General features: G+C 41.6%; 1 protein-coding gene across 3 annotated transcripts in view; it reads right to left on the bottom strand.

The window, feature by feature from the left end:
• Positions 1-696: 696 nt before the first annotated feature.
• The window catches only part of dpp6b (dipeptidyl-peptidase 6b), a 77,007-nt gene continuing 49,869 nt past the window's right edge, over positions 697-27,834 (bottom strand). For all 3 annotated transcript variants that reach the window (XM_086129699.1, XM_086129698.1, XM_086129700.1), the window contains exons 2-26: positions 22,225-22,339; positions 20,424-20,522; positions 17,838-17,932; positions 17,675-17,749; positions 17,549-17,601; positions 16,188-16,269; positions 12,307-12,427; positions 9,727-9,881; positions 9,500-9,597; positions 9,256-9,382; positions 8,054-8,092; positions 7,851-7,958; positions 7,693-7,784; positions 7,568-7,615; positions 7,354-7,466; positions 6,353-6,400; positions 6,165-6,263; positions 5,982-6,051; positions 5,526-5,720; positions 5,373-5,427; positions 5,196-5,298; positions 3,514-3,569; positions 3,331-3,403; positions 3,161-3,234; positions 697-2,758 (exon numbers count right to left, since the gene is read on the bottom strand). In XM_086129699.1, coding sequence (XP_085985825.1) covers positions 2,612-2,758; positions 3,161-3,234; positions 3,331-3,403; positions 3,514-3,569; positions 5,196-5,298; positions 5,373-5,427; positions 5,526-5,720; positions 5,982-6,051; positions 6,165-6,263; positions 6,353-6,400; positions 7,354-7,466; positions 7,568-7,615; positions 7,693-7,784; positions 7,851-7,958; positions 8,054-8,092; positions 9,256-9,382; positions 9,500-9,597; positions 9,727-9,881; positions 12,307-12,427; positions 16,188-16,269; positions 17,549-17,601; positions 17,675-17,749; positions 17,838-17,932; positions 20,424-20,522; positions 22,225-22,339 — 2,340 coding nt within the window. In that variant the 3' untranslated portion in view covers positions 697-2,611. The remainder of the gene's footprint in view (positions 2,759-3,160; positions 3,235-3,330; positions 3,404-3,513; positions 3,570-5,195; positions 5,299-5,372; positions 5,428-5,525; positions 5,721-5,981; positions 6,052-6,164; positions 6,264-6,352; positions 6,401-7,353; positions 7,467-7,567; positions 7,616-7,692; positions 7,785-7,850; positions 7,959-8,053; positions 8,093-9,255; positions 9,383-9,499; positions 9,598-9,726; positions 9,882-12,306; positions 12,428-16,187; positions 16,270-17,548; positions 17,602-17,674; positions 17,750-17,837; positions 17,933-20,423; positions 20,523-22,224; positions 22,340-27,834) is intronic.

The following is a 27,834-nucleotide window of genomic DNA, read 5'->3' as shown; positions in this document are numbered from 1 at the left end:
TCATGTATAAAACCCTAATTTGAAATCCTAACCCTAGTTTGTAACTCTGTTGAAACTCTAATCCTATTTTGAAATGCTAACGTAAAACCCGAATCCAAAACTTAATATAAAACACTGAACCTACTTTGAAGCCCTAATTTGAAACCCCAACCCTAGTTTGAAACCCTACTTTTTTTATTTTGGTTGAGGTAAAAAATGTGGTTCTTTTTTTTTGTCTTTTGTAAATATCGCAACTTTGCATTTTCATCTTTTCATTATTAATTCATCAATTGTTTGGGTCGTAACATTTACGAGTAAACTGAAGAACGTGACCATTTTAATACTCGTCGATGATGTTGGTGTTTCTAAATTCCGAGGTCTTTGAAGGCAGCGCACTCCAGAATGGCGTGTGAGCGTGACGTGTATTAGCGTGTATTTAACGAGGAAGCCAGCGAGTTACACAAATGATAGTGTTGCTGCTCTTCGGGAGTTCTGTGTGCCCTTGTTGTCACTACCTGTGGCTGACAGTAACCTGTTGAATAAATAAATAAACATAAGAAATAAATACAGCAGCATCTCCTTCGGACATTTCAGATTTGCTTTTGTTATGTTGCCTACAATGCTGCCATCGTCCACTAGAGTGAGCTGTTTTTCCGTATCAGAAGTTGGCCCTACCCGCAAATTAAAAAAAAAGACCAAAAACAAAGCCGCCCGAAGTTTCAGGTTCAAAATGCTTTATGTACAAGTTGCACATACGACATAAAGACTCCAACAATGTCTTGTTTTATACACTTTGTACATTAGATGACTACAAACCACTGACGCCAAGTAATTTGACTTAGAGATAATTTTAGCCATTCAGCACACAAAATTCACAACATAATGGTACTTCAACAGAGAGGACTCTCCCGAGAAGCTGATTGTAAATCTACATTTACAAACCAGTACAATATCTTCCACGCACATATTAGATGTGTCAAAGTCGACCGATTTTTCTGTAAAATAGTTTTTCTTGCTCCCAGAGAGAACAAAAATCCTATTCCCTCACTTCCGTTGTCAAGTGGGCTTCGAACATTGAACGTCTTCCCACTTTTAAGGCACGGTGACTGAAAAGAACACAAAAAAAGTGCACACCATTGAATATTTTTACACATTTGATGGACTACAATATTGTGCCTTCGATCTGTCAAACTGATGCAGCCACACAAAAAGGAGTATTAGGGCCACCTTCCAAATAAAAAAATATTTATTACGAGGGTCCCGGGACAGCCAATCGCAATAATAATCTTACATAAAAAACTGAAAATGTGCATGTCGCTAAAAAAAGTGGTACAGTATACTCTAAAAGCTGAATTAATAATTTTAAAAACTGCTTTCATAATATTACAACTTCAATCTCAGAATGGATTTCTTTTTTCTTTTGAGTTTCTCCTCAATACTCCTTTGTACAAAAGACACACAGCACGAATAGGACGGGAAAACATCAAACAGAAAGTACTGTACTCGTCAACACATCAACCAGTGAATTCATTGGCAAGGTCACCAGAAACTGGTCATTCAGTCTCCGTGTCGATAGAGAGCGATATTTTGGACTGGAAAGTGCTGGTTTCCCGTAGGCATCATCTCAGTCCTTTCACTGCAACATCCAACTACCATCACCAACATCCATCCAACTAATCTATTGAACTATTGAACATGAGCCTGATTTTATTTTGACCGTATACTTTCATATCAAACTCACAGACCACAAGACGAGATACACTCTTGCCAGTCTCATGGCATCCAAAATAAAAACACTATTCCAAATTGTGCCTTCTCAAAGATAATAATGCTCAGTTTTGATTCACATGGTTAAAAGTAGTGAATGGTAAAGGTCGAGTTTAAGTCTTATACACCTTAAAAAGTAACAAAGTTACTTCACTGATATACTCGACTTTAAAACTACTTAGTACTTAGTTTACCGATTGCTTGATTTGAAAAGTAACCAAGTTAGATTGCAAGTCACTTTATTAGTTACCGTTACATTCAACAGATACGAACAACCCTGCTCAACAAAATTCACAGCCGGTTATGCCAGGAATTAATTGGAAGTGCATTTTGAACATTGGCGTTTAAGAATAGAACAACAACCACAGATTAGGAGCAATATATGTCCTTGAGTTTGTGGATGAACATTCCTTTTTTGAAAGCGAATACAAATTTTTGCTAGCCGGTCACAAGAAGCCAAAATTGAAATCACGATCAAAACTGAGCATTAGAATCTGTATCAAAATATGAAGGGTTTGGTTACGGGACGCATTAGATTGTACCTACTAATTTTTCCACTGAGTTTATTTTCTGGCCTGCAGGTCGTCAATATTCCCACAGGTCTCGACAGTTTGCAAGGGTTTTCCATTCATCCTCACTGGCACCATTAACAACGTCTGATTCTTTTAAAGGCGCAGGAGGATGCGTTCACTTTCCCTCTGTTGGGCAGCAGCCGAGGACAGCATGGAGGGTGGAAGCCGAGCCCTGTGCAGGTTGGGCACTTCACGCTCGGGTGGCTTTATTTTGTTACGCGTTGCATATTGTGCTGTGTGAACTGGCCAGGGGGGCGGGGGGGGGGGGGGCGAGGGCGGCTCGGTTATTAGGTTTAGCTGTCGTCCTCGTCCACTTCCTGCTGCTCGTCCTTTGCCACTTCGGGTAGCCGGAAACACTCCCCGAAAAAGTTGACCAGTGAGCAGCTCAAGTGCTTCTGGGTGTCTTCGTTGTGCAGGAAGTGGCCCTCGTCTGGGTAGATCTGATCAGGGGAACAACTTTATCACTTCAAGATTATAGTCAAGGCTGGCCCACAAATAGTGAAAATCTGCATAAAGTGACACCCATTGAAATATGTGTGGGTGGGCGAATAATAATGGGTTTTTTTAAACTCCATTAAAAAAAGGTTTTTATAAAACTGATAAACACTGAATGTGTTTTCCACAAGAAATGTCGGGAGAAAAAGAAAAAAACAAAAATAATGAGATTTAAAATAAGGAGAAAAAATGTGATTCCTGTCCGGTTGGTGTATCAGCTGCCAATGAAGACAATCCATTTGAAACCTCTTCAGCAAACCCAATGTACGCACACACACACACACACACACACACACACACACACACACACACACACACACACACACACACACACACACACATCTCACCTGAAGTGTATAATTGGCTTTCTTGATGATTAAATGGTTGATAAACTTGGCGGTGTGCTGAAAGTGAACTTTTTCTATAGACAGAGAGAATTAAAACACAGTTAAAAAACAACAACAACAACAAGGTATCTTATAGTCTTTGTAGAACAGTATAAACAGTGACTGGATACCGTCTGCAGTGGGGTGGATGATCAAGTACTGCTTCTGCAACAGCTGACCTGCTCTGTGAGCTAAATTTGACATCTGGGGAGATGAGGGGTGTGTGTGGGGGGGGGGGGGGGGTGAAATGCTCAGTCATCACCACACTCTTACTTGAAGACTGATTGGAGAAAAAAAAGGTATTAAATTAATACCGTGTATACTCTGGTGTCAGTCTTTGAGCCCAGGTATCGTTCCGAAAATGCCGACACTGTGGTTTAGAAAGGAGAAAAAAAGAGTATTGAGACAGCAGGTAACGTGATGGAATTCTTTTCCTGTACTGCCACATGGCTGTGTTCATAAAAAGGAGCCAGCTTGATGTTGAAGCAGGTGTGAAACTTGCCAGGAGACCTCATTGATGTTTTCAAATGATATTAAATGACCTGTAAGTTCATTTTCAAACTGCCATGTTTCTGTTTATTTTTAGTCTGTTTATTTGAATTTTTCGGACATTTTGTATTTATTTTAATGACATCAACAAAAAAAATTATACATGAACCTGGGAAGTTAATGTGTTAAATTAATCAAGTGTTCAAAACTGGTTTGCCTCCACTTACTGTATTTTCCGAACTATAAGGCACACCTTCAATGAATGGCCTAGTTTAAAACTGTGTTCATGTATATAGGGCGCACGGCATTATAAGGCGCATAGAATAGAAGCTACAGTGAAACTCCTCTACAACGAAACCTACATGGGCGAAAATACCCCTTTGTGTGAAAAAATCGTCATGCATTAACACCATTCCCACTCTCCTGCCCCCCATACAACGAAATGGGGGGCAGGAAACTTTTTCTCTGCTCTTGCCTCACGATGAGATTCACTACAACGAAGTCTAATCCAACAGCGACATCTACTGCTTCGTTCAGAAACAGCAACAGCAACCACCACACTGGTTTACACATGCGCAGTAGTCCAGGAAGTATTTGTTATTGTTAGTTTCAGATGCAGCAAGAACGTTGCATTGCTAAAATGGCTACAAAACGGACCTTTGGATGTCAGGACAAGAAGAGCTCTGACGCTGGAAGAGAGGGTAAAAGTGATCAAAATGAAAGACGGAGGAAGCATAATAAAAGACATTATCCAAGAAATTGATGTAAGTGAAAGTGAATGCTGATCGTAAATTTCGCAATTTCTTTCCCTTTTTTTATTTCTACACTGACTATATGAAGTGTCAAATAAGTGTATGCTCATACTTATGCACTATTGGAATAAAAATAAACAGTACACATACATTTGTGTGTGCGTGTACACATACGTTTGTGTATGTTTACATCTGGTATCAAATTTGCTACAGTGAAAAACCCCCTGTTGTGAAAAATGTCTTGCTGGAAACATGATTTCGTTGAAGAGGAGTTTCACTGTACAATAGTGGCTGTGGTTGCGTTATGCATTCACTAGATGGAGCTACGCTAAAGGGAATATAATACAATATAATACCGTTATCGAGCTTTCACAACTGCTGCAGCTGTAACAAAGTGCCTTACAGAACATTTAAAATACGTCCGAGAAATCAGAATATTGATCCATATAAAGGCACATCGGATTATAAGGCGCAATCTCGGTTTTTGTGAAAATCGAACGCTTTTAGGTGTGCCTTAGAGTGCGGAAAATACTGTACTTTTTTTTACCGCCTCAGTTATCCATTCCTGGAGATACCCGTAGACCTCCTAGGAAGTTAATGTGATGGGTTCACTATTAACTAAATGGGTCAAATTTTATTTTATTCTATTGTAGTAGTAATTGGGTTCGTGTTATATTTGTTTCACAATATCTGGCACAGACATGCATAATCTGAATGAGCCTTGCCCAGTAATTCAAAGGAAACCAAGAGTTCACCGTAAAGCTCGAAATCTGTGATGGGCGAGACTGCAGTTCCACATTTAAGCTGAGTGAACTCATCGGAGCTCAGCAGCAGAGTGGCTAAATATCCTCCATAAGCCTGCACAACAAATTGAGATGGACACGTTAGATGTACTTTTCGCTTGAGAAAGACCTGCAGAATCAAAATATTACCTTCCCATACACTCCCATACGCGTCCTGTCAATGTAAGGCTCTTTGGATATGAACCTGGCAATTACACAGGATAAATAAACAAACTACAGTTCAGCTAGGAAAAAAAAAACTCAAATTGAATTTTGGAATCCGCAAAAAAAAAAAAGTCTGACCTGAGCGCCTCCAGCTGGTCCCGCTCCTCCAGCTTCCCCAACCTCTTGTGCACTTTGTGGAGGAGGTTGGTCCCCTGGAAGCCGCTGCCGTGGCCGTCGAAGCGGACGACCACCGTGCTGAAGCTGCTCACCAGGATGGTGGCCCAGTCCACCTGGAACTGCTCGGTGACCATCTGGCCGCCGGGCGTCCCGTCGCTGTGTTTTGGGAGAAGACAAAAGTCAAGCTTAAGCCACATGGCCGAGGTGTCCCTTCCTGATTCTTGAGTTTCAAAAACTAACAGTTCACGCCCTCGACATTGTGGGGTCTCACTTAAGCGGCTCATTGAGTCTATAGGGAATATAAATCAATCAATAAAAATAACTTGAATGTTGCAGATTCAGCTTCTGGAGATCTTAGCTCCCAAACGTACGCGACAACGTGAACAAGTGTAGACATTTGCGTTTCGTCGTACTTACACTAGCAGCAGTAAGGGGTAATGGGCTGTGTCTACAAATCCAGCCGGCTTCAGAACCTGCATGGTGAGGGCTGCGGCACACACAAAACAGTGAATGGAGTTCTTCTTTTCTTTTCTTTTCTTTTATTTTTGGAAAGCTCGTATGGTACTGTGGCTGTTTTCTCAACTGCATGCAAACGCCTACAGTAGTCGTCGATGGTGATGGTCTTGTACTCCACTCTTGGCATCTGCATGTTGTTGTACGTGGTGTTGACTCGCTCGTTCGTCTCCACGTCCAACAGCTCTGCACATAAAGACGCCAGACGAGCTGCGCATGATATTCTGTACAGCTAAGTTACGGCAAATATAAAAGTTTTCAGAGAGGACTCTTACTCTGTTTGTCTTCTGTTCTGTAAATGGCCACACTGGGAATGTCAGGCCCTATGAAGAAGAAAAAAACAAAGTTCTATATACAGTATTTATATCTATTTAGATATATATCTAGGCGGCCTGTTGGTCCAGTGGTTAGCACGTGGACCTCACAGTGCAGAGGTCATGGGTTCAATTCCAGCTTCCTGTGTGGTGTTTGCATGTTCTCTCTGTGCCTGTGTGGGTTTTCTCCGGGTACTCCGGTGTCCTCCCACATTCCAAAAACATGCTTGGCAGGCTGATTGAACACTCTAAAATTGTCCCTAGGTGTGAGTGTGAGCATGGATGGTTGTTTGTCTCTGTGTGTCCTGCGATTGGCTGGCAACCGGTTCAGGGTGTCCCCCCGCCTACTGCCCGAAGACAGCTGGGATGGGCTCCAACACCCCTCGCTACCCATGTGAGAGAGCGGATCGGAAAACGGATGGATGGATGGATGGATAGAGATATTTGTACATTTTTTAAAACCTTTTCTGATAGTTTAATATCAATATCACAATATCATTTCAAACTCAGCTTACAACATAACACTGAAAGCATTTCGGTTCCTACAGTGGACAGCTTATCATGTTACCAGGTTGCAGGGTGCTTGAAAGGGTTTCTTGTTATGATTTTGATCAAGTGCAACTAAAGTGACGCCTTTTTAACCCATTCAAAATAGAATTTGCCGAGCCATCACAAGACCTCCACTGTTTGTTATCTCAACAACATCCAAGACTCTTTCTGTCACAACTTGCGCTAACAACCCAGGCTAAACTTAATTCCTTCCCGGCAAAGAAAGATCGTAGAGCAATTGAGATACAGTATATCCCTTCAACGTTCTAACTTCACAGCAATTACTACTTTGCTGTCAGCTCGGTCTTTTGTGGCATCTGGTGACATTAAAACCGCAAATAGCTGGGGATTTTCCTCCCCCTAGCAGAGGAAACAAAAAATCATCAATCGGATCTGGCTTGGAGGTGACTCACCTTTACAGCTGAGTAGAAAGTATTGCATGTTGTGACTAAATGACACGTCCACGTAGCCGCACTTGAACTGGCAGGACAGGCAGCAGCGGTTGAACGGAGGAATCGTGTCCGTGCTGGAAAACGCCGTTGTACGCATGTGACTTTATGCTCCTTTCACGCTAAAACCATAAGCCAAACGCAGTCGCACAGCAACGGGCGCAGAGGAAGCTCCTACCTGTACAAGTGTCTCCGTTTGGGGTCGTCTTCTGTGCTCAGGAAGTATCTGGAAAAGAAGCCGCAGAAGTGAGCGCCGATAGGTTGACACTGCAAAGGTGCGCGTTCGTAAGCCACCAAACTGACATGAGGTTCCTCTGGTGGTTGTAGGCCAGGATGTTGGTGATGTCCCAGTCTCCCGACGTCAGCGATTGAAGGACGTCCAAGCTCGTGTTAGGCTGGGACGAAAACAAAGTCAACATCGAACCTCTAGAGGAGAAACGTCCAACGGTGCGATACCGTACCATGGAGGTGGACATAGAAATGTGGAAGAACTTCCCTCTCCCGCCCTGAGGAATCGCTCGCGTGAAAAAGAACTTGTGTCCGTCGTGTGAGAAAAGCGGCGCTTCATTCTGCAGCCAGGAAGGAAATTGTGCGTGTTTACAGTGCGTACACCGGGCGCACATGGTCTTCGAAACATCGCGCACCGGCGATGTTTCGCACCTACCTGTCTGTGCAACCATCTTGTGCTCTCATCTTCATGTTTCTAAAAGTCACATTAGGATATTATTAACCTTTCTCAGTCACAAAGTTACATCAAGTAATACATTTACCGTGCATTCTTTTTGGTGAAAAAAAAAAAAAAAAGATTGGCGAGTGTCAATGGGTTAGATAGTGATTCAAATGTTCGGAACAAAGTTAAGAATCAGAAATGAACATCGTTTGCCGTCACGTGCCAGAAAAGAGGCGAAAAAAAAATGTTGATCATTGTTTTCCAAAGCAAAATGAAACGTTTTATTTTGATTCAACGCAAAGGGTATCAGCCTGCTTTCATGGAGTACAACAGAAATCGGACAACATTTTCTGTTGAGAAGCTGCGACTTTGAGCGTTTGGGCAATTATTATTTAACCCTTTCAGGGACAGCGGTCACTCCAGTGGACAGCTTATCATGTTATCAGGTTACAGGGAATGAAAGGGGTTATAAAAACATATCTAAATGATGAATACATCAGCAAAACTAATTATCGGTTAATGCAAGAATCAATTCATTATCGATTCATCGTTGCACTTCTAATCATTTTTTAAATTCATAATAATTTTTTTAATTTTTTTAAATTCAATTATGCCATTTGGGTAAATTCAAATGACAATCACAATATATTTTCAATGTCCCATACACACATCGTATGTGGTGAATTTGAATTGAACATTGTGGTCATTTTCCGCCTCTGACACATACCGTTTACTTGAGTAAAACATAATTATTTTCCGGCAATCTGCATTTCAAATTGACACCAATTCTAAAGTAATTCACAGTGTCAGGAAAGTTAATCATGAAATATCTGCTATTTGGCCACATGGGGGCAGGAGTATGTATTTTTCCAGTCCTTTTAACCCTTTCATGCACCCTGTAACCTGATAGCATGATATGCTCGTGAACGCTGTCCCTGAAAGAGTTCTAATAAAGTCTTTTAAGGTCAAGCTGATCACATTCGAAACAGCTTCTTCAAAATATTTTGGTGCAAATCCCAAGCGCTGTCTTACAAAATTTTTTGGGATGCAAAAACAAAACAAACAAATAAACCAAAAAACAAAACAAAACAAAAACAAACAAACACAAAAACAACTGTCGTTTTTGCATGAATCTTTTGTGCTAATTATATCCAATTCCAAACGATGAATGCCACACGTTTTGCAGAATGTTGCACCTTGATGCAGACACCCGTGGTTGCCTCACACAGTGTCAAAATGGAGTTGTTCTGGGCTCTGTTCAGCCAGTTGACAGCCAGTTTGGTGCTTGTGGCCCATTTCACCATGGTGATGTAATATTCCCTCCTGAAAAAAAAAAAACCCAAAAAAACAAGGACCATGCAGGATGAGTCTGGACTAGCCTCCGCCGGGCTCAGCTTAGCTACTTAAGCATATTACTGACACCTTCAAACGGGCTCTCACCCGATTCGTGGGTCATCGGGTTTCTTCATGACCACAGTGTGTAAAGGACCATTGAGGCTCACCACTGACAAGTACACCACTGGGTTTTCCTCCCCAGCCTGCAGAGGCCCGAAGGAAAGCAGATATACAATATGTCCGTTTGGGTTTCAGGTGCGACACCAAAAGCTGAGTGTGCGGTTGGTTTCGCTGTCAAACGACAACATCAGCATGTTTGTGTCGTGAGTTACCTTTGGGTAGTGGTACTCCAAAGTGTTGGGATATGGCGTTCCTGTGAAGAAGGGGACTTCCATTTTTGGCACCAACGTGTCATTGATTGTCATGTAGGCCAGACGCAGGCCGTCGGGAGACCACCAGTGGGCCTTGTAGCTCTGCAGGATCTCCTCTGGGACCACCAAAAATGAAAAAAAAATAAAATAAAGACACAAATGCAAAATAATGAATACCAGTAATTAAAAAGATATGATATAAACACAGGGGGGTCGCCTGCCAGCTTGCTTGAAAAAATCGCTAACCACTCATAGGACATTGTGATTTCCTTGGAATGTTGTAGAATTGGTCATTTAAAAAATTTGAACACTGGCAGAGATTTCTAGAATGTGTTGCATATTGATATGTTCCTAATTATTGTGAGAAATCATTAAGATGATCGGTGTCTTCTCATATATATCATTTAATATTCAAAATAGCACATAATAATAGCATTCTTAATGGCCATATGAGCAAATGTGTTATTTCAGAAGTGGGTATCAAACTGTTAGCCCTTTAAATGAATCAGTACAGTAAGAAGTAGCGCTCAACTTCAAAAAGATTTGTGACCCCTCATCTAACACATTCATACAATTTTAATATTTAAAATAAATATAAAAATGTTAATATAAGGCGGCCCGGTAGTCCAGTGGTTAGCACGTCGGCTTCACAGTGCAGAGGTACCGGGTTCGATTCCAGCTCCGGCCTCCCTGTGTGGGGTTTGCATGTTCTCCCCGGGCCTGCGTGGGTTTTCTCCGGGTGCTCCGGTTTCCTCCCACATTCCAAAAACGTGCATGGCAGGTTGATTGGACGCTCTAAATTGTCCCTAGGTGTGAGTGTGGGCGTGGATGGTTGTTCGTCTCTGTGTGCCCTGCGATTGGCTGGCAACTGATTCAGGGTGTCCCCCGCCTACTGCCCGAAGACGGCTGGGATAGGCTCCAGCACCCCCCGCGACCCTAGTGAGGATCAAGCGGTTCGGAAAATGGATGGATGGATGTTAATATACACCATAGAAAATAAGGAGCAACCGCGCAATAATAATAATAATAATGATAATCATAAAAATAAAAAAAAAAGGTGCCTTGATTCAATTGATCCACTGTTGCAGTATATTCACGTTTCATCCACTAGGGGGCACTATGGCTTCATGGAAAGCAGCGGTCCCGCTTCATTTTCTTTCCACGGGATAACACATGGACAATGATTGTGCGTCTTTATTTATGAAGGTTTTTATGTGCATTGAGTAACATAAAAGTGCATTGGCTGAATGCTCGGATATGATGTACTCGGTGTTTCGAAGCCGTTGCGCAATAGGCTCGAATCCAAGAGGAACAATTCTTCACAGGTTCTTGGACTCCCGAGAGCAGCTGGCGCAGCCCTTGCATGATTCCCTCGGATGATGTGTAAAAGTTACCATCGCAAAAATCAAGTGCAAATAAATCACATTTCATTTTGTGCGGCTCAAGGATGAGAGCAGCACTGAGGGACAATACAACCTAACCTTCACTCTGTGTGTGTGTGTGTGTGTGTGTATATGTGTGTGTGTACGAATAAGCTGCATGATTTGTGTTGGGGGGTGGGGGGGGGGGTGATAAATCCTTACCGAGGCAGCGGGAAGACCGCCACAAAACAAATCTTTGCACGGTAATGAAAACGGATTACATCTTTCATTTAGCTTTCTGCCCCCCCCCCCCAAAAAAATCCTATTTATGAGGACACGATTACAGCCGACCCCCTCACAGTAGTTCACCAAAATTACAGATCCTCGCTTCATAACCGGCATTCTGTAATTGCATTACACATTCACAGCAGTCAGTGATTATTATTAAAAGCCCCACCCCGCAGGAATGGTAAGAATAAGTCGCCATTGACTGGTTAAATGAACCGAGACACTTTAACATTAATGACAGCGGGGTGCGAAAAAACAAATCCATTAGCAAAAGTCATGTTGAAGTCAGTGGCTATAATAGAGACAAAAAAATAAATAAAAAGAATGACAATATTTTTGAAACACATTATCTGTTTTTAGATGAGAAAGCCAATTATTGGTAATATTTAGTGAATTCTTCTTTGTAATACAGTACACTTTAGACCTGAACGAATTCAAAGTGCCTGGTCATAAAGAATGCCCCCGTTTGGTTAGTGTCACAATACGGAACATTTCAAAAAGTGGAGGCCACTTTAAGCGGCGACATTCAATGCTTGCTCGACACGACTATCACAAGAGGAGCTGTGAAGCATCTTTCAGTACAATGAATTTTTACTAGCGGTAGATTTTTGCAAAGATGAATGGAACACTTTAAAAACTCCTCAACATTGCTTTTTTTTCTTTTCCAGAAGACGAGAGAAGCGAGAGAAATAGACTGAATGAATCCACGCAATACAATGCAATACAATACAATGCAGTATTATGTGTAAAATATTAATTTTACGAGGCTTTACATCAGTGGTGTCCAAAGGACGGCCTGGGGGGCATTTGCGGCCCGCCATCCATTTTTAAGCGGCCCGCGACATGACAAAAAATGATCTATATAATCGGGGTGTATTACAGGGAGTATTACCTTCATAGAGCCAGTCAGCCAGGCCGTTGAAGACCACGCCCTCCTTCCCAGTCGAAACCAGGCGGATGGTGCGACTCTCTATTGTTGCTCTGTAGTAGATGTTGTTCTCAAATATGAAGATCTGGAGCCAAATGCAACGAAATGGACAACGTTTGACATGATATCCAATACAGTAGAGAAATTCTGATTTGGCAAAGATATTCTATATTTATATCATATTCCATTTCGATTGGCAGCGTCAATAGCTTTGAGTGCCATGCAGGCCCCAACAATTTCATAGACCACAAAAGCAGGTTACTTCTTCCATTCACTGAATTGTCTGAAGGAAGAACAAAGAGTGCACTCGTAGCCTACAGTTGCCATGGGTGCTCCAACAATCATTGTTGTTTTTCGCATGCAAACTCTTTTGATCGGCTCTGTGAGCTGTAAAATCAAACTTGACGCAATCAACTCTTCAAATTAGAATTCTGCTACAAGTGATTTAAGTGCGATTGAATTAGAGAGGGGACATAAAAAAAATCCACAATCCCAATGAGGCACAAACAGTGTCGTTTAAGGGTAGGTGTTAGTGGCTGTTTTTTGCTTTCATTTTCATCTCTCATCACTGTCTCCATTTTTGTACAGCAACATGATCTCACATTGAAGTGTGTGTGTGTGTGTGTGCGTGTGTGTGTGAGAGAGAGCGAGAGAGACAGAGTGTTTGCGTGCATGTGTCTCGCCGATTGCCCTGTCTCAGCGGAGTAATTGCTTGCGCTTTAATGAGTGCATCTTCATCTCGGCGTACATTTGATGCTTAACATGACCCGCAGTCACACGTTTCCATGCTGACACTGCACGCCGTGATGAATGCCTCCATTTCTGATGGATTGAAGGCCGAATTATTTTGTTTGTAAAGAAGCCGGAGTAAAAAAATAAAAATAAAAAATATGGCGGTAAACGAGTCAGATTGAGACAAAAGACAAGAGCTTGACATCTCGTTTTTACTGGTGTCACCTTCACATAATGCTTATCGGTGAAGTTTCAGCGGGCAAAGTTCTATTGCAGCCATTTAGCGACGTGATAAAAATTAAATAGAAAATAAAATTTTAAGAGCATGAACAAATGTTTGCATTTGATTTTTTTTCAAGTGGCTAAATATAGCTGACTTAAAGTCATGCTAATGTTCCACTAGCTTAATATAATGTAATAATTGTAACCTCATTGAACAATACTTTCTAAATCCTCTGGCAGGAACACCAACTCCTATCAGTCATTGCCACAACGACTCCTGGTCACTGACTTCAGCTGTGTTGAATATTAATGACCCTGCAGACAAGTTGTGCTCCTACTAGCCTCAGCGCTAGCATTCTCAAGCTAGCTATACGCTGAAACGATACAATAATATTCATTTCATTTCATGATGTGAAGGAAAGCCATTTGGGTCTTTATTTGATATCCAGCTTGAAGTCGGTGTATTATTATGTTCTGTCCTGGGCAGTAAGACAATTCAGTGAACTAGTAGGACAACTTTAGCGTAATTAGTAGGACAAATGTTACCAGGGAGGCAAAACTACAAATGGGTATTTTGGGGCTGCTAGTAGTAGATTGCACGAATGTCTGTGTCCTATGTGTTGTGTTGTGTTATTTTTGTTATTTTGACTTCAAAATGGCGCCGCGTGAGTGGCTGCGTTTCCAGCACCTCCTATATTTCGTTGTTCTACTTCTTCCTTTCGTAACTTTGCTGCTGTGAATCGGGAATTTCTCCATTGTGAGACTACTAAAGGTTTTCTTATCTTATCTTATCTTACCAATCCCGTAAAATACAAAATCGCCCTTTAATTAAAATTAAAATGTTCCTAATTGTCCCGTGCGTCTGTCACAAACAAAACATGAAGACTAAATTTAACAATAATGAGCAAAATAAAAGGCAGGGAATATTAAAGACAGCAATGTGGTATCGCGGACCTGCGGGCGTAGACTGCGTCTGATGCTTTCTCCTGAGCTCGGTGCCAAATCCTCTGACTATCTGCCTGCACAGCTGGCAGCCCAGCCCCTTCGCTGCTTTTAAAATATGCTATTTAATTTAAGTATTGTCCTCATTCGGTAAAAGTGTCCCCAGACAGGCTTTGTTTAATTTACAGGCACTTTATATGTATACAATACAGGATGTATTCAATGTGCTTGTATGTGCTCAAGTTCAGGCTACTAAGTGTTTCGGAACTGTTAAAAATGTGAACCCTTTCAGGACAGCGGTTACCACAGTGGACAGCTTATCATGTTATCAGGTTGCATGAAAGGGTGAAAGTACAAATCTTCATTGAATTTCCAGCACTTGTTAATAGCCTATAGGCTATGCTCGGGTTCAGGCTACTCCATTCTATGAAAAAAATGATGTTGCTAATAAAGCACTTTAACCCTAACTAACCCTAAAACCCCTCATAGTTGGGCGATCATTCTAATATTTTCAGAGGTTCATGTGAGGACAAATAAAGTGTAAATTTGGGTGACCACTGATGGCAGTTTTTGCACATTAGGCGATGTTTAGATATCTACATTACGGGTTTAGACTGTCATGATGCGTCTGTGTGCAGCAAGGGAGGAGGGACATATTGCATTAGAGTCGGCAACTAAAAAGCCATTTAAACCGTTCAATACAAGATTCATGGGAGCCACAAACTCATTGGAAATATAAAATCAATGCATATTATTGTCCTTTTTCTTGTAATTTCTGTTGCAGGCAATTGTTGAACCGGGTCAAAGCCAGATGTCAGCCTACCCTCTTTATTGTATGTGGCTTTAATATTAGCCATAAATTCTGTAAATAATATAATAAAATTGAGCTAGAGTGACCTCATGCAATCAAAAGCAATAATTCCCGTGTTGGGTTTTGCTTGATGGTACATCTCCAAACAGCAAGTGAAGGAGGTATTTTCACAATTTGCCCCACTTTGCCACATCCAATACGGATGGAACACTTCACTTAAAGTATGTTCCTGTCAAAGCAAGTGAGCCAGTTGAATACATGCACATCATTGCACATGGTCAGGAAGGTAGCACCTCTGCCTCAATTTGAGCCAGGAGAAACCCTGCCAAGTTTATAAAATAAACGCTCAAACTGCTTTCCATAAGATAATATCCGATGTCAAGGAATTAGCCTTTAGTATGCATGAGTTAGCATCTAGTCACGTCACTTAACAAATGCATGTTATTGATCTCTATTTCCCATGCTAACTTTAAAGTCAATGTTACCTCACAACTGCACAGGGAGCCCAGGAGCAATAAAATAACAACATCTCAGTTGTTCAACTCTTAGGTTTAAACGCGATGGGGGGGGGAAACGAAACAAAGTGGTCATGATCCTGCTGACCTGGCATATCAATGAGTGCGTGGAAATGCCAAACGCATACAAAAAAAAAAAAAACCGCATTGAACACACTGGTTCTATTTATCCGCTTGGAGCCAGCAAAAAAAAAAAAAAGTCTGTGCTCAAAGTGTTGGATGATACACACATGACATTCTCACACATGCGCGCATGGACGACAGTCTGCGCCATGTGTTTTGCTTCCCGCGGCAAGAATCCAAATGATTGGTTCTGCCACAAGGAGCCATCTGCCATGTTGGTGCTCACCATCTCTTGTGCGCCCCTCTCAGTCCCGATCGTGAAATGCATTTTAAAATTCAGCTGATACAGTGTATTAAGTTTGGCTTCACGGTACACCAAATGGTTCAAATTATACAATTTGTTCAATGTGCACACACAGGTTGTTTGCTCCACAAATATCACATCAGTGGCTATGTTAAAAACAAAAACAAAAAACAAAAACTAGATCAGAATTTGTGACTTGGACCAGCACAGCGCTGTGTGTGTGTGTGTGTGTGTGTGTGTGTGTGTGTCGCCTTACCAGCTGCTGGCCTTTGGGTCCCCATCCAGCAAACTGCAGCACAGCTTCATGCACTTCCGGAGGGTTCAAGGGCCAGGTTTCTCTGTGGAAAACAAACAATATTGCAATCATGTGCATACTGGGTGCAAACAACACACCGGCAAGCTTGTCTTGTGTCGCTGTTGCTACAGTGAGCTGAGAGGCTAATCGTAGGACATAGGTCAATGCAGCATGCAAAGCCATACAGACCCCTCGAAATTGAATTCAGAGATTTACTTCCATATTGTGTGTTTGCTGAAAACAAGTGAAAAGACTGAGAACTTGCCAGTCACATTCTAGCTATTCCTACACCCTGAAAATGCTTCCTCGGATGCCACAAGTTACAGAACAGCTCAATGTTGTTCTTCTAAACCAGGAAGTGTTACCCAGGATTAACCCGCTGCCCACCGAGAGAAGTCTGTTAGATTGCGGGCTAGCTGGGGGCTAGCGCCTCTTGTCAACCATCCATCCATTTTCCGATCCGCTCTATCCTCACAAGGGTCGCGGGGGTGCTGGAGCCTTTCCCAGCTATTTTCGGGCAGTAGGCAGGGGACACCCTGAACCAGTTGCCAGCCAATCGGAAGGCACACAGAGATGAACAACAATTCGCGCTCATACTCACACCTAGGGACAATTTAGAGTGTCCAATCAGCCTGCCGTGCATGTTTTTGGAATGTGGGAGGAAACCGGAGTACCCGGAGAAAACCCACGCAGGGACCCGGAGGCCCGAGCAGGGATCGAACCCACGACCTCTGCACTGTGAGGTCGACACGCTAACCGCTGGCCCCCCTTTCGTCATCAGTCCGATGTGATATATTTCAAGCCACTGGTTTTAATTTAGAACATATTTATGACTTTATTTAAATGGGTTATCCTTAATCTACTTTTGTACGTTTAGAATGTTTTAAATTCCCGATTTAAACATCAGCAAATGCTTGGAAAAAAAAATCTGATTTCATTAAACCCCCCGCCCCCCAGATTTCAATATGGTGTGACAATTAAGACACAAATGTAGTGTCCTCGGGTAGGGGGGGGGGGGGATCTTGCATAACACGACAAAATAATTTGAATAAGGTCTCAGGGCATCTTTTTACTGACCTTTTTTTGCAGCTAATTTCTGTCCAATATGTAATTACCCTGTCAGGTGTGAAAGACCTGAAAACTTCAAATTAAATTTTACTCCATAGCTGTAATGGAAGCACAGGAGAAAAAAAAAAACAACAACAAAAAAAAAAAAACCACCAATCATGTTGTACTTTAGATGATGATGAGTCAGATGTGTGCATGAGGACCAGTATATATGAAATAAAACAAAAAAAAATAAGAAGAAAATAACATCTTACTGTGTTACAAGGCTGTAAATAATGTACTTGGCCACAAAGGAGTGTTGGTATATCTGCAGAAACACAAAATGACAATTCAATGCCGAGGCTAAAAAACAAAACAAAAATACATGCTGACTTCCTCACCAGTTTCAAGTCAAAGGCAAAGAGGACTTGTTGCAAGTCAGGTGATACTTGGTACCTGGCGGCCTTAGCTCTTTCCTAGAAGGAATGGAGAAAGAAAAACAACAACACAGTAAGTGACAACTATACAAATGAGCCATTTAAGGTGGACTTAAGGTGGACTCACAAACATCTGGTTTGGCACGACAACACGTGTCTCCTCCGTGTCCACATTCAGCTTGACAACGTCGCCTTCCCTCGTACGATACAACAGCTCATTACCTGCACAGAGGAAAGAAAGTGTGTGTTCATGGTGAATTCAGTCGCTTCGTTTTTTTCCAGATCCAGAGTGGACAAACTTTTATTTGGTCTCATGGGGCAAAAATACTTTTTGAAACAAGCCTGCTCATTCGTGGATGAGTTTAAAAAAAAAAAAAAAAAAAAAAAAGGTGTTCTGTATCTATAGCTAATTTAAATATGATTATTTCAGAAAATGAGCACAACAGAGTGTAAACAAATTTTACATCGAAAAATGTTAACTGTGAAGCAAAAAAAAAAATTTTGGATCTTTTGTGAACTTCCGAATAGAATAATAAGCATAATCAAAATGTCAATCTTTGAACCGTATCCACTCAAAATGAATGGGTTCTTTCGGCAACGACGTGTGACCGATTGTCTCCCGTATAAAACGTAATGACGATCGAGCAAGTTACCAAGCAGACGTCTTTCACAGTGTAAAATTGCTCACATTTGTGGGATTAAATGTACGACCGAGTGCTCTTAAAATAATGAAGCAAATCCTTTTCACGCTGGCGGATGTGAGCTCGGAGGGTCAGGCGGAGTAGCACCGATTGTTCCGCTTGCCAAACTTCCATTCTGCTTGCGCTTAAAGTAGATTTGCATAAGATTAAGAGAGATTAAGTCCCAGATGTTTCCTAGTGATAGTGCAATATCTTAGTTGGAGCACAGACGCCCGCGCTGTCGTCACTGTCTTGTCTTAATTGTGCAAATGAACGAGATGGTGAAAGACTTTTTGCATTGTCTTTAGGTAGCAGCCGGCGAGTCAGAGGTGAGTCCAAAGACGAGTGAGGCAAGAAGCGGCCCGGCTAAGGGGGGGGATCAGCGGCATGCCCCCAGAAATATTGATGAGGACCACTGGGGAGCGAGCGCATCCGGCCGGTCTGCTTCTCGGAAGGTCATTAGGCCCCAAATGGGACTGGCTTGCTTTAAATCGCGAGGCGGGATGCGATGTCGCGATGATTTCGTCAGGCACTGACAACGTTTTCATCAGCTTGCTGAATGAAGGGCATTTTAGGATGCTTGTCACGCACTCATAAGCCGTCTTGCCACAGTTACTTTGTTACTCTCCTGATTACTTGACTTTAGAAGTAACTGGATTTTGTGACTGATGACTTGGATTTTTAAAATAACCGCGTTAGATTACAAATGACTTTATTACATTCAACAGAAGCCGACGAACCCCGCTGAACATAAAATTCACAACCGATTTTGCCAATACTTGCATTTATAACGGTAACATTTAAGAATAATATAAATAAATAATAAATTAATTAATAAAATCTTTTTTAATTCAACATAAAATAAAGACAACCTTTTTTAGATTTACCCATAAATCCTTATTTTTATGATTCAATATGTATTGATATGGTTCGATCCTTCTTTAAAAAAAAAAAAGTTTTCTTTAAGGGAACGCGCTTGCGGGTTTTTTTTGAAGCTCGATAACACTCTGTCAACAGCACATACTGTACCCCGAATATTTTCTTCGCTAACACAAGCCCAAGTAGTGATTGGATTTGCAGCATCAAAACATGAATCTCCGCGCTTCCTTCATTATTATTTTATTATGTGGTCGAAACGTGACATGGCGCGCAGTGATGGCATTCTCCCAGTTGGGAATGCAAAGCTCAGAATGCTTCACTTTAAGGTACACCGCAACACTGTAGTTCTTCTTTCTGAGGTTTTCTATATCTAATCGATCTAAATTGCTTTTTTGAAATATCCAAGCGATGTGTTTTTTTCCCCAATTGTTTGTGCGTCACTAATGCCAAATTGATGTGATATAATTGGGCTTTTTAAGACAATGCCATTAGTTCTAATTTCTTGAAATAAAATGACTGCTCTTAACAAATCAACCTTTAAAATCATTCATATTTAAACATGCTTGAGAACACTTGACACATTTTAATTCATTTATTATATACCGGTTTATATTTTTTTTCTAAAGATTGTTTCGAACATGTTATGGATTTAATGGTCACCGGAAGGGAAATTAAGGACGAGCCTGTATTTTATGAAGACAGCTATTTAATTGAATCTTTGTTGTTGCAATAATAGGCTGGGGAAAAGACATACAGTGTAACATTTGAATTATTCAGATTCAAAAGAAAGAAAGAAATAACAAATAACCTTATTTTTCCAGCGGTTTACTTAAAACGGCTTGAAATCTCCCTGAAAGTTCAAACGAATGACTCTTTGGCTCGTGTCTAATAAAAGACGGCAATTGAATTCCTCATTCACGTGAAGTAATTTGTTGGGAAAACATATTTAATGGACCTGACAGATATTATTTGGCATGCTTCTGGCTCATTTGGAAACCTTCCCAGCCATATTGTTTGTAATTGGATGTGCAATTGGCCGCATGATGAAACATCCTATCTGGCCCCCAGAAAGAACTGCTGCTGCCTCTTAGAACTATACAAGCAGAATTGGCCATCATAATATTTCTGGATATCTTTGTTGTCGTCCTACTTACCGCTGAGCCACATGGCATCGGGTTCGTGGATGCGAAGGTCAAGACCGAACACGTCATCCAGGGTGACCTTCTTCTTGAGGGCTAGGCTTTCATCTTCACCTGTCAAGCACATGTCAAAGAGCAAAAGGGGAAATCAAAAGTGGCAGGCGGGCCACGGCGACTGTAAAGTGCAGATAGCGTCGCCGTGAGTCGGGGGGGGCTTCACATTGCTCCTGTGAAATCGGATTTACATTTCAAATGACTTTACAAGTTGGAGAGAAAAAAAAGTGAAGGGAACTTTTTTTGATGCTGATTTTTTTTAAATTATTATTCATCTGGGTGTCTCTCAGGTGGCAGGGGTCTGTATCCCATCCTTTCACTTTGACTCTGACATATACAGCATATATAATGAAAAATGGAAGGAAAAAAAAAGGAAATTCGTTTTTACAGCTTGAAATGACAGAGGCCTTATGGGAGACTTCAGCTTCCCATTCCCGTCTGAGAGAGTGACAAGGCGTATGCGTCGTGTCACATTTTTGGCGTATTGCTGAGTCATCACGTGGCCGTACCATACTATAAAAACAGCAATGGAGGTAGGAGAGTGATTTGAGTTCTTAAGCTGGAAATTTAGACTTTTTGTCATCTGGAATAAAAATAATTCGTTGCACACTCTGTGCTACTAACAGAATGTTTTCCAGCTTCAATAACACTACGTCGAAAACAAAATAGCTGCAGAAGGTCCCAAAAATGTTATCATAATTTTTATAAATGATGTCCATGATAACGGTTAAATTGTTAATAGTTAAATAAGTCAAGTAAAAATGACTCTCATTGTTTTAGCTTGTATTAAAAATATATTTATGTTAAGTCTACAAAGACTGTCTTTAAAAATATATTTAAAAAATGATGCTCATATTTTTTAATGTCAATACGTATGGAAATTCAAATCGGTTGTCTTTATTTTGTTTAAAAAATTTATTCTTAATTAAATGTCACTGTTAAAAATGCACCTCCAATCAAACGGCAAATCCGCGCGTCATTTTTAAGCTAGCAGGGTTGTGGGTATCTGATGAATGTAACCATTCAAGTAACCTGGACCCAAACTTGATTATTTTTAAAATCAAGTAATCAGTCCAGTACGTTTTAAAGCAAGTGTTCAGCAAAGTAACTCGGTTACTGTTTAAAACAAGTACCAATCAAAGTAAGTTACTTTTTCAAGGTAACTGTGGCAAGGCTAGCTATCAAAGAGCAATTTGGAACAAGGACGCCGACAAGAAAGGGAGCTCTGCCGCTGTTCTCGATGTCATTGCATCAGCAGAACAGTTCCTGAGACACACAAAGAAATGAGTGGCAACTGGAGCAAAGGATCACAAAGACAAAAGAAACCCAAAGATAAATCGAATGTGTGTGAATACGGGCTAATGCAGCAGGGATGTCTTTTGCAGCGGCTTTGAGTGCCCGGGAGTTGAAAAAGTCGCAGATTAAAAAAAAAAAAAATAAAAAAAATAGATAAGCTCTTTGTCAGATTTTTCTCACGTAAAAGTGTGCCAGTGTGTCATCAGCCGCTGGGAGGAGACGAATAAGTGAGCTGGGCGAGATCTCCACAAAAGTTTTACTTTTTCTTTTTTTTTAAAAGATGAAAGCTGTGCCAGTTTGACAAAAGGCCGTCATCTCCATTAAACATTCTTCTTTTAGAGGGGAATCAGCTCCATAATCATGGGAAACTTTTACCAGCCTTGACAGTTAGCGCTCATATTGAAAAAGTTGGAAGAATAAGAACGGGATAGCAAGTATGAAGTGTGTGCGGTTGTTCGGTACATACGAGGGGTCAACAGGATGACGGAGGTGACAATCAAAGAGCAGATGACAAGGATGACCAGCAGGGCGATGGCGATTCCTTTCCAGTTTCTCTGTGGCGGCGCACTGCCGACCAGGTCCTGGTGAACAACATTACATGTTACATCACACACACACACACACACACACACACGCACGCACGCACGCACGCACGCACGCACGCACGCAATTACACCAGCCTCAGATCTGACAACTAGTATCGAGTTGAATGTCAAACTGATAAATAACAGTTCAAGCTGTATAAAAATGCAATTTTCATGCATTCCAAGACTCAAATTATTTTATTTTTTTGGGGGAGGCAGGTTTTTTCATCAATAACTTAATTTGAGGAGCAACTTTCTAATTGGGTTTATCCTCCCCCCTCCCCGACCCACCACCCAGGTGTGCTCTTGGATCTGAAGCAAGGGTTTTTATTTAACAAGAAAAATAAGACGGACGAGCAATTGGTTTTCTTGAATGGTTGAGGATAGTGCGCCCCCCCCCCTTTAATTGAATTGTAGCTGTAGAATTGAGCACTATAGCGTTATCCATTTTCAGCTTTCATTAGCCGCCTGGCAAGCCGATTCCGATGAGGCTCGCCGTTAGTTTGATCGGTGATCTAGATGTCTGACACACACACGTGCATATATTCATTCAAGTGGTCACGGTGAAAGCGGAGCCAACCATCCACATCAGTCAAGCTGTTGATATTCTTGTAGCCAATTAAACCTTCTCGGTGTGTGTCTGAAGCAGATGAGCAGCCTACTGAACCGTCTACGAGTTAATGGAGTGTGTGTGCGCGCATGTGTGTCAGTGTGCGTATATGAAGGATGAGTCCAGCTCACTAAACAGGGTGCACACATATCAATTTTAACTTCTTATCCCATTTTAAAAATGTGACAGACCTCACAAACAATAAATAACTCGACAATCGCAAGTCTACTGCCTGTCCAAGTACCAATAAGGAATAGCACCAGGCAATCTGGGCATCCAGATAAATAAGAAACTAGTGGAAGAGCTAGAAGAAGCTAGGCTAACTGTTAGCTTATTGGTCATTTGTATGTACACTGCCAAAAAGGTGCTAGCCAGATTTGAATGTAGCCTCATTTCAATATGCTTTTATATTACTCTGCCAAAATGGAACTGCTGAATGTACCATATTTATGTTTGGTCATCCACTTTTCTTATGTCCACTCGTCCTTTACGCTACCGGTAAAAGTCCATCTTTTTCACCGCCACTTCCACTGACGTAGAATGGTGGGGATAAAGCTGTCATATCAATTTTCCACATTCAGAGGTAGTAACAAGGGCGGAACGGTGAATGTGGCAGGGAATGAAAGAGCCAATCTCTGTGTGAAGTCAAGTCAATCTTGTTTGTGCAGCCCTGAATCACCAATGAGCCTCAACGAGCTTCACAAGCCCACCATTGTCAAATATTAGTGACATCTCCTGATCTCAACTCTTTATAGTTAGCAGGCTACACACTTCACTGGATTCTCAAAACTGCTCCACCCCCACTAGCATCAACTACTACAATGGTCTATTAAATGGACTTCACAAATATTAATTTTCTCGTTGTAATCACGTCGAGGAGAGGTGAGCACATTACTCACTGGTGTCTTTTTACTTGCTAAGCTAATTAGTCACGTCATGGATTTTTAAAGTGCTGGTAGTCTGCGTGTCATTAAATGGTCTAGGCTCACAACACTGTGCTGATAAAGAAGTGCTTGATGTAGTGAATCAGGTCTGCTAATAGAGTCCGACCTCAACATGGTGGAGCAGCAGTTTGTGCTTGAAGAGCCTGCAATATCGGAGCAAATAAACTTGTAGACAATTTGAAATCTGCATTCTCACTTTTCAAATGTTTTAAATTATTATTTGATAGTTTTATTTCACATTAATTTACATTTAATTTTGACTTTCATATGACATTTTAGCCACATTCATGGCTTGAAAATGCCAGGCCTTCGACCAGCCTACCTGCCAAGACATGGGTGGAGAAACTCAGCGTTGGGGTGTTTACGTAAATTAGATGAATTGTGATGCCACACCATCCAGAAGGGTAACGACATATTTTATTGGTTGTTTGATTTCACACTTGACGGGTAGGCCAACCAATTGTATACAAGTGTGTGTGTGTGTGACCGTCTCTGCGCTGTGCTGCAATTCAATACCGAAAGCAGTGAGTACACACAGAAAACAGCAGGACCATCAATAAGATGATTTATTGCAGCGAGGGTAATGATTTTGGAGGCGCGCATTGGTACATTACACTCACAAGATATTCACCTGCCGCACTTTTCTGATAGCCGATAGGACCGACACTGCTGAAGATGTCATGGATATTGCTGCCTGAGCCCAAAATAGAGCAACAGAATGCAATGACTGGGCGGCCACCATTAAAGGTCCTGTTCTATCACTCTGAGGGCATTTTAATGCACCAGTGAAGTGCATCAGCCTGACACACACACACACACACGCACACGCACACACACACGTCCATACAGGACACGAGTGCGACAGCTGTATGTGTGCACCGTGACGGTGGTGAAATGACTTTCCACATTGCAGCCTTGCAGGTTTGGAAGCGCGTGTGAGTAAATATTTAGTTCTGGTTGCGTCTCCCCCCCCCCCGTGACTAATTGGCCCTGGGCGCCTGATGGAAAGAGGTGGAAACGTTCTAGACGGCTACTTAAAAAAAGATTTTCAACGCATCACATCCGTGGTTTTGCCCAGCAGGCTGATTCAGGCTGGCAGAGGAGAGTCAGGAGCACTGAACACATTCATGAGCGAGCATCCTTATTAATGTCATTCTGGCAAACTAATCTGCATTGTTATCCGGCATAGGCCAATGTTATCAAGATACGCAAAAAGACGAGCATAATGAGCATGATAGCGAAATTGAAAACGGGTGTAGAATTGAGACAATTCGTAATCACCAGAATTTTGTGCTTTGTAGCAGCACATTTTCGCAAGCCTGGCTAAACGGGTTACCAAGATGTTGGGGGTACCAAAATTGAAGATCACTGGAGAATTCCAAATGGCTGAAGACTAACAAGCTTAGTACAAACAATGATGATTGGAAGTTTGCATTTACTTCCAGTTAACACATTTTACCATGCGAAGCTAAACAGGCCGCCACGATAACAGCATTAAAAGTGTAAAATTGCAACCAAGAGAGCACAATCAACATTTGGACTAAACCACATTCTGTGTTTTATACCAGTTAGCAATTTTCAGCATGAAAAAGCTCAGCTTCACAGACTACCAACAATGACAAGTATACCAAGATTGAACGCCAGGAAAGAACTGCGACCTAAGGAGAGACAACCAATCAGGGTCAATTTCTGTTTATATTTCGTACCAATGAGCACATTTTGGATGGTAGAAAGCTAAGCTAAACAAGCTACGATGAAATATGTGATTCCAAGATTGAACATTTCAACCAGGAAAACTCTAACAAGCATGTACTGTACTGTATATAATATGCAGCAATACAAAGAATCAACTGCACTGGGTGTTTTGTAATAGTTAGCAACTTTCAGCAAGCTAGCAAGCTAGGATAAACATGCTACCACAATGAACAGGGAACCAAGATTAAAGATCAGTGGAGACATACAGTACAACAGAGTGAAGACTAATGAGCTCCGTTTACTGAATGCTGCGACAACAAAATCTGAAACAGTGAGAGTACTTATTCAATATCAATTAGCAAATTTAAACATGCTCACAAAATGAGCTACCGGTAAATAGGCGCCCATGATAAGCAGGATACCAAGATTGAAAACCAGTGGAGAATTTTGACTGGTGTAGCGCAAAAAAAAAATTATATGAGCCATTACAATAATCATAATAAACAGTAACTTATATTTAGCACCAATCAACACATTTTAAGCATTCTAGACAGGTAGGCTCACAATAAAAACATGTTCCCAACCTTCAGGGCGTACTTTTAGTTTTCAAAAACTAAATGTGGAAAAAATGAATCATCTACCTTTGAGCCCAGAATTTTAAGAGCAACACAACTAATGACATGTATTTATTCATATTTCTCATAAGAATGCTCCTCCATAGAATCCGTTGTTTTTATTATGCGTGTGGAGCATTTATATCCTCCTACTGGAGAAAAGGGCTCTGAAAATGAACATAAAATGTTTGAACATCATGGAAAATAGAAAAAAAAACTCTGAAGTGACACATGGAGTTCTTCTGGACCTGATGTTTTCTTGGCGTGCTGACCACCCAGCGGGGGTGTGCGAGCTGAAAGATATGTTCCAACTTTTTGCTTGGATTTTCACACACTGAAGCGCAGTCACGCACAAACGCTAAAGTGGGTTCCGGCCATACCGATAATCCAAGTCAGCAAAGGCCCGATTCTCAAATGTCTCCAAAAGATTATGCTGCGCTTCTGAGTGTTTAACTCAGGATAGTCTTTCGGAGACCTCCGAGAATTTGCCCTTTGCAGACTTTGATCGCAAGGGAAAGAAAACGCTCCATTTCGGCACGCTTGTCAATATGTCTAACCCCCTCGCTGAAGCGTGGACATTTTTGACACGCTCACCACAAAACCCCCACATTACCCTCACTGTTCTCCATGAGGGTTACCTTATCTCCAAATCCATTTGCTACAATTTTCCCGTCACTTGGAAACGCGCACCTTAAGAGTGAAGCCTCTTTTTCCGGTCAAGCTTCCTTCCACTCTCCCTAATCCGTTCTGCCTCCCACTTTCCCTTTGTCTAAGCATCTCTTTGTCTCTGCTCGCTGCTCAAGTGTGAAATGGATCTTTCGTGATCTCAGCACCTGGTTGCCAAGGGAACCCGAGCACCCACTGGAATCACATCCATAGTCCAGTACAGTTGCACGGTTGATTAGAAGGAATAATAACCACTGGAGGCAATTACTGCATGTTAACCAAACCCGTGTGACACGTGTGTTAGCCCACGGGATTAAACTTGAATCCAGCACAGACACTGGACACTGGAAACGGGATCCGTGACTCTGAGCAAAACACGAGTCGAAGCGGCGGCCTCCGGACATGAGGGTAAACTTTTCCTCTGACACGGCATCAATAAATCATGGCCGCTCATGAGAGGGAATTAAGAATTTATGCCGGTTGGCTTCCTCAGCTCGCGTTATCCAACTGGTCCACCTCGGCAAACATCGACAAGTGTCGTTATAGATGCCCGAGGCAAGCCGAGGGACTCGTTGTTTGGACAAAACTGGGGGACCTGCACGGCTAATTGTTGACGTCCAAACTGGGATGTTTTGAAAAATATTGTTTTCATATCGTGCTTGGACTCACATCCAAAATATAAGCAATTCACAATGATATGCCAAGATAGTTGACCAGTGTTGCCACAGTGACCTTGGAAAAGTAGCTTAGTGATTTCACTGATGACTTGACTTTAAAAGTCACTTTCTTTAACATTTCTTCATTAGTTGCATTCAAAAGACGCCTACAACCCCGCTTAACATAAAATTGACAACGATTATGCAATTACTCGAATGAAGAATTGATTCTAAAACGGTGCAATAGTCTCAGCCCAATTAGCAGTACAGATGTTTTCAGTGTGATCGCAATACTGATCAAAACAAT

Source organism: Hippocampus guttulatus, chromosome 14, assembly GCF_054856545.1.
Source record: "Hippocampus guttulatus isolate MCC_2025c chromosome 14, RoL_Hgut_1.0, whole genome shotgun sequence".
Lineage (NCBI taxonomy): Eukaryota > Metazoa > Chordata > Actinopteri > Syngnathiformes > Syngnathidae > Hippocampus > Hippocampus guttulatus.
Note: the sequence above shows the minus strand (reverse complement) of the source record. Positions and strands in the feature narration are given on the sequence as shown.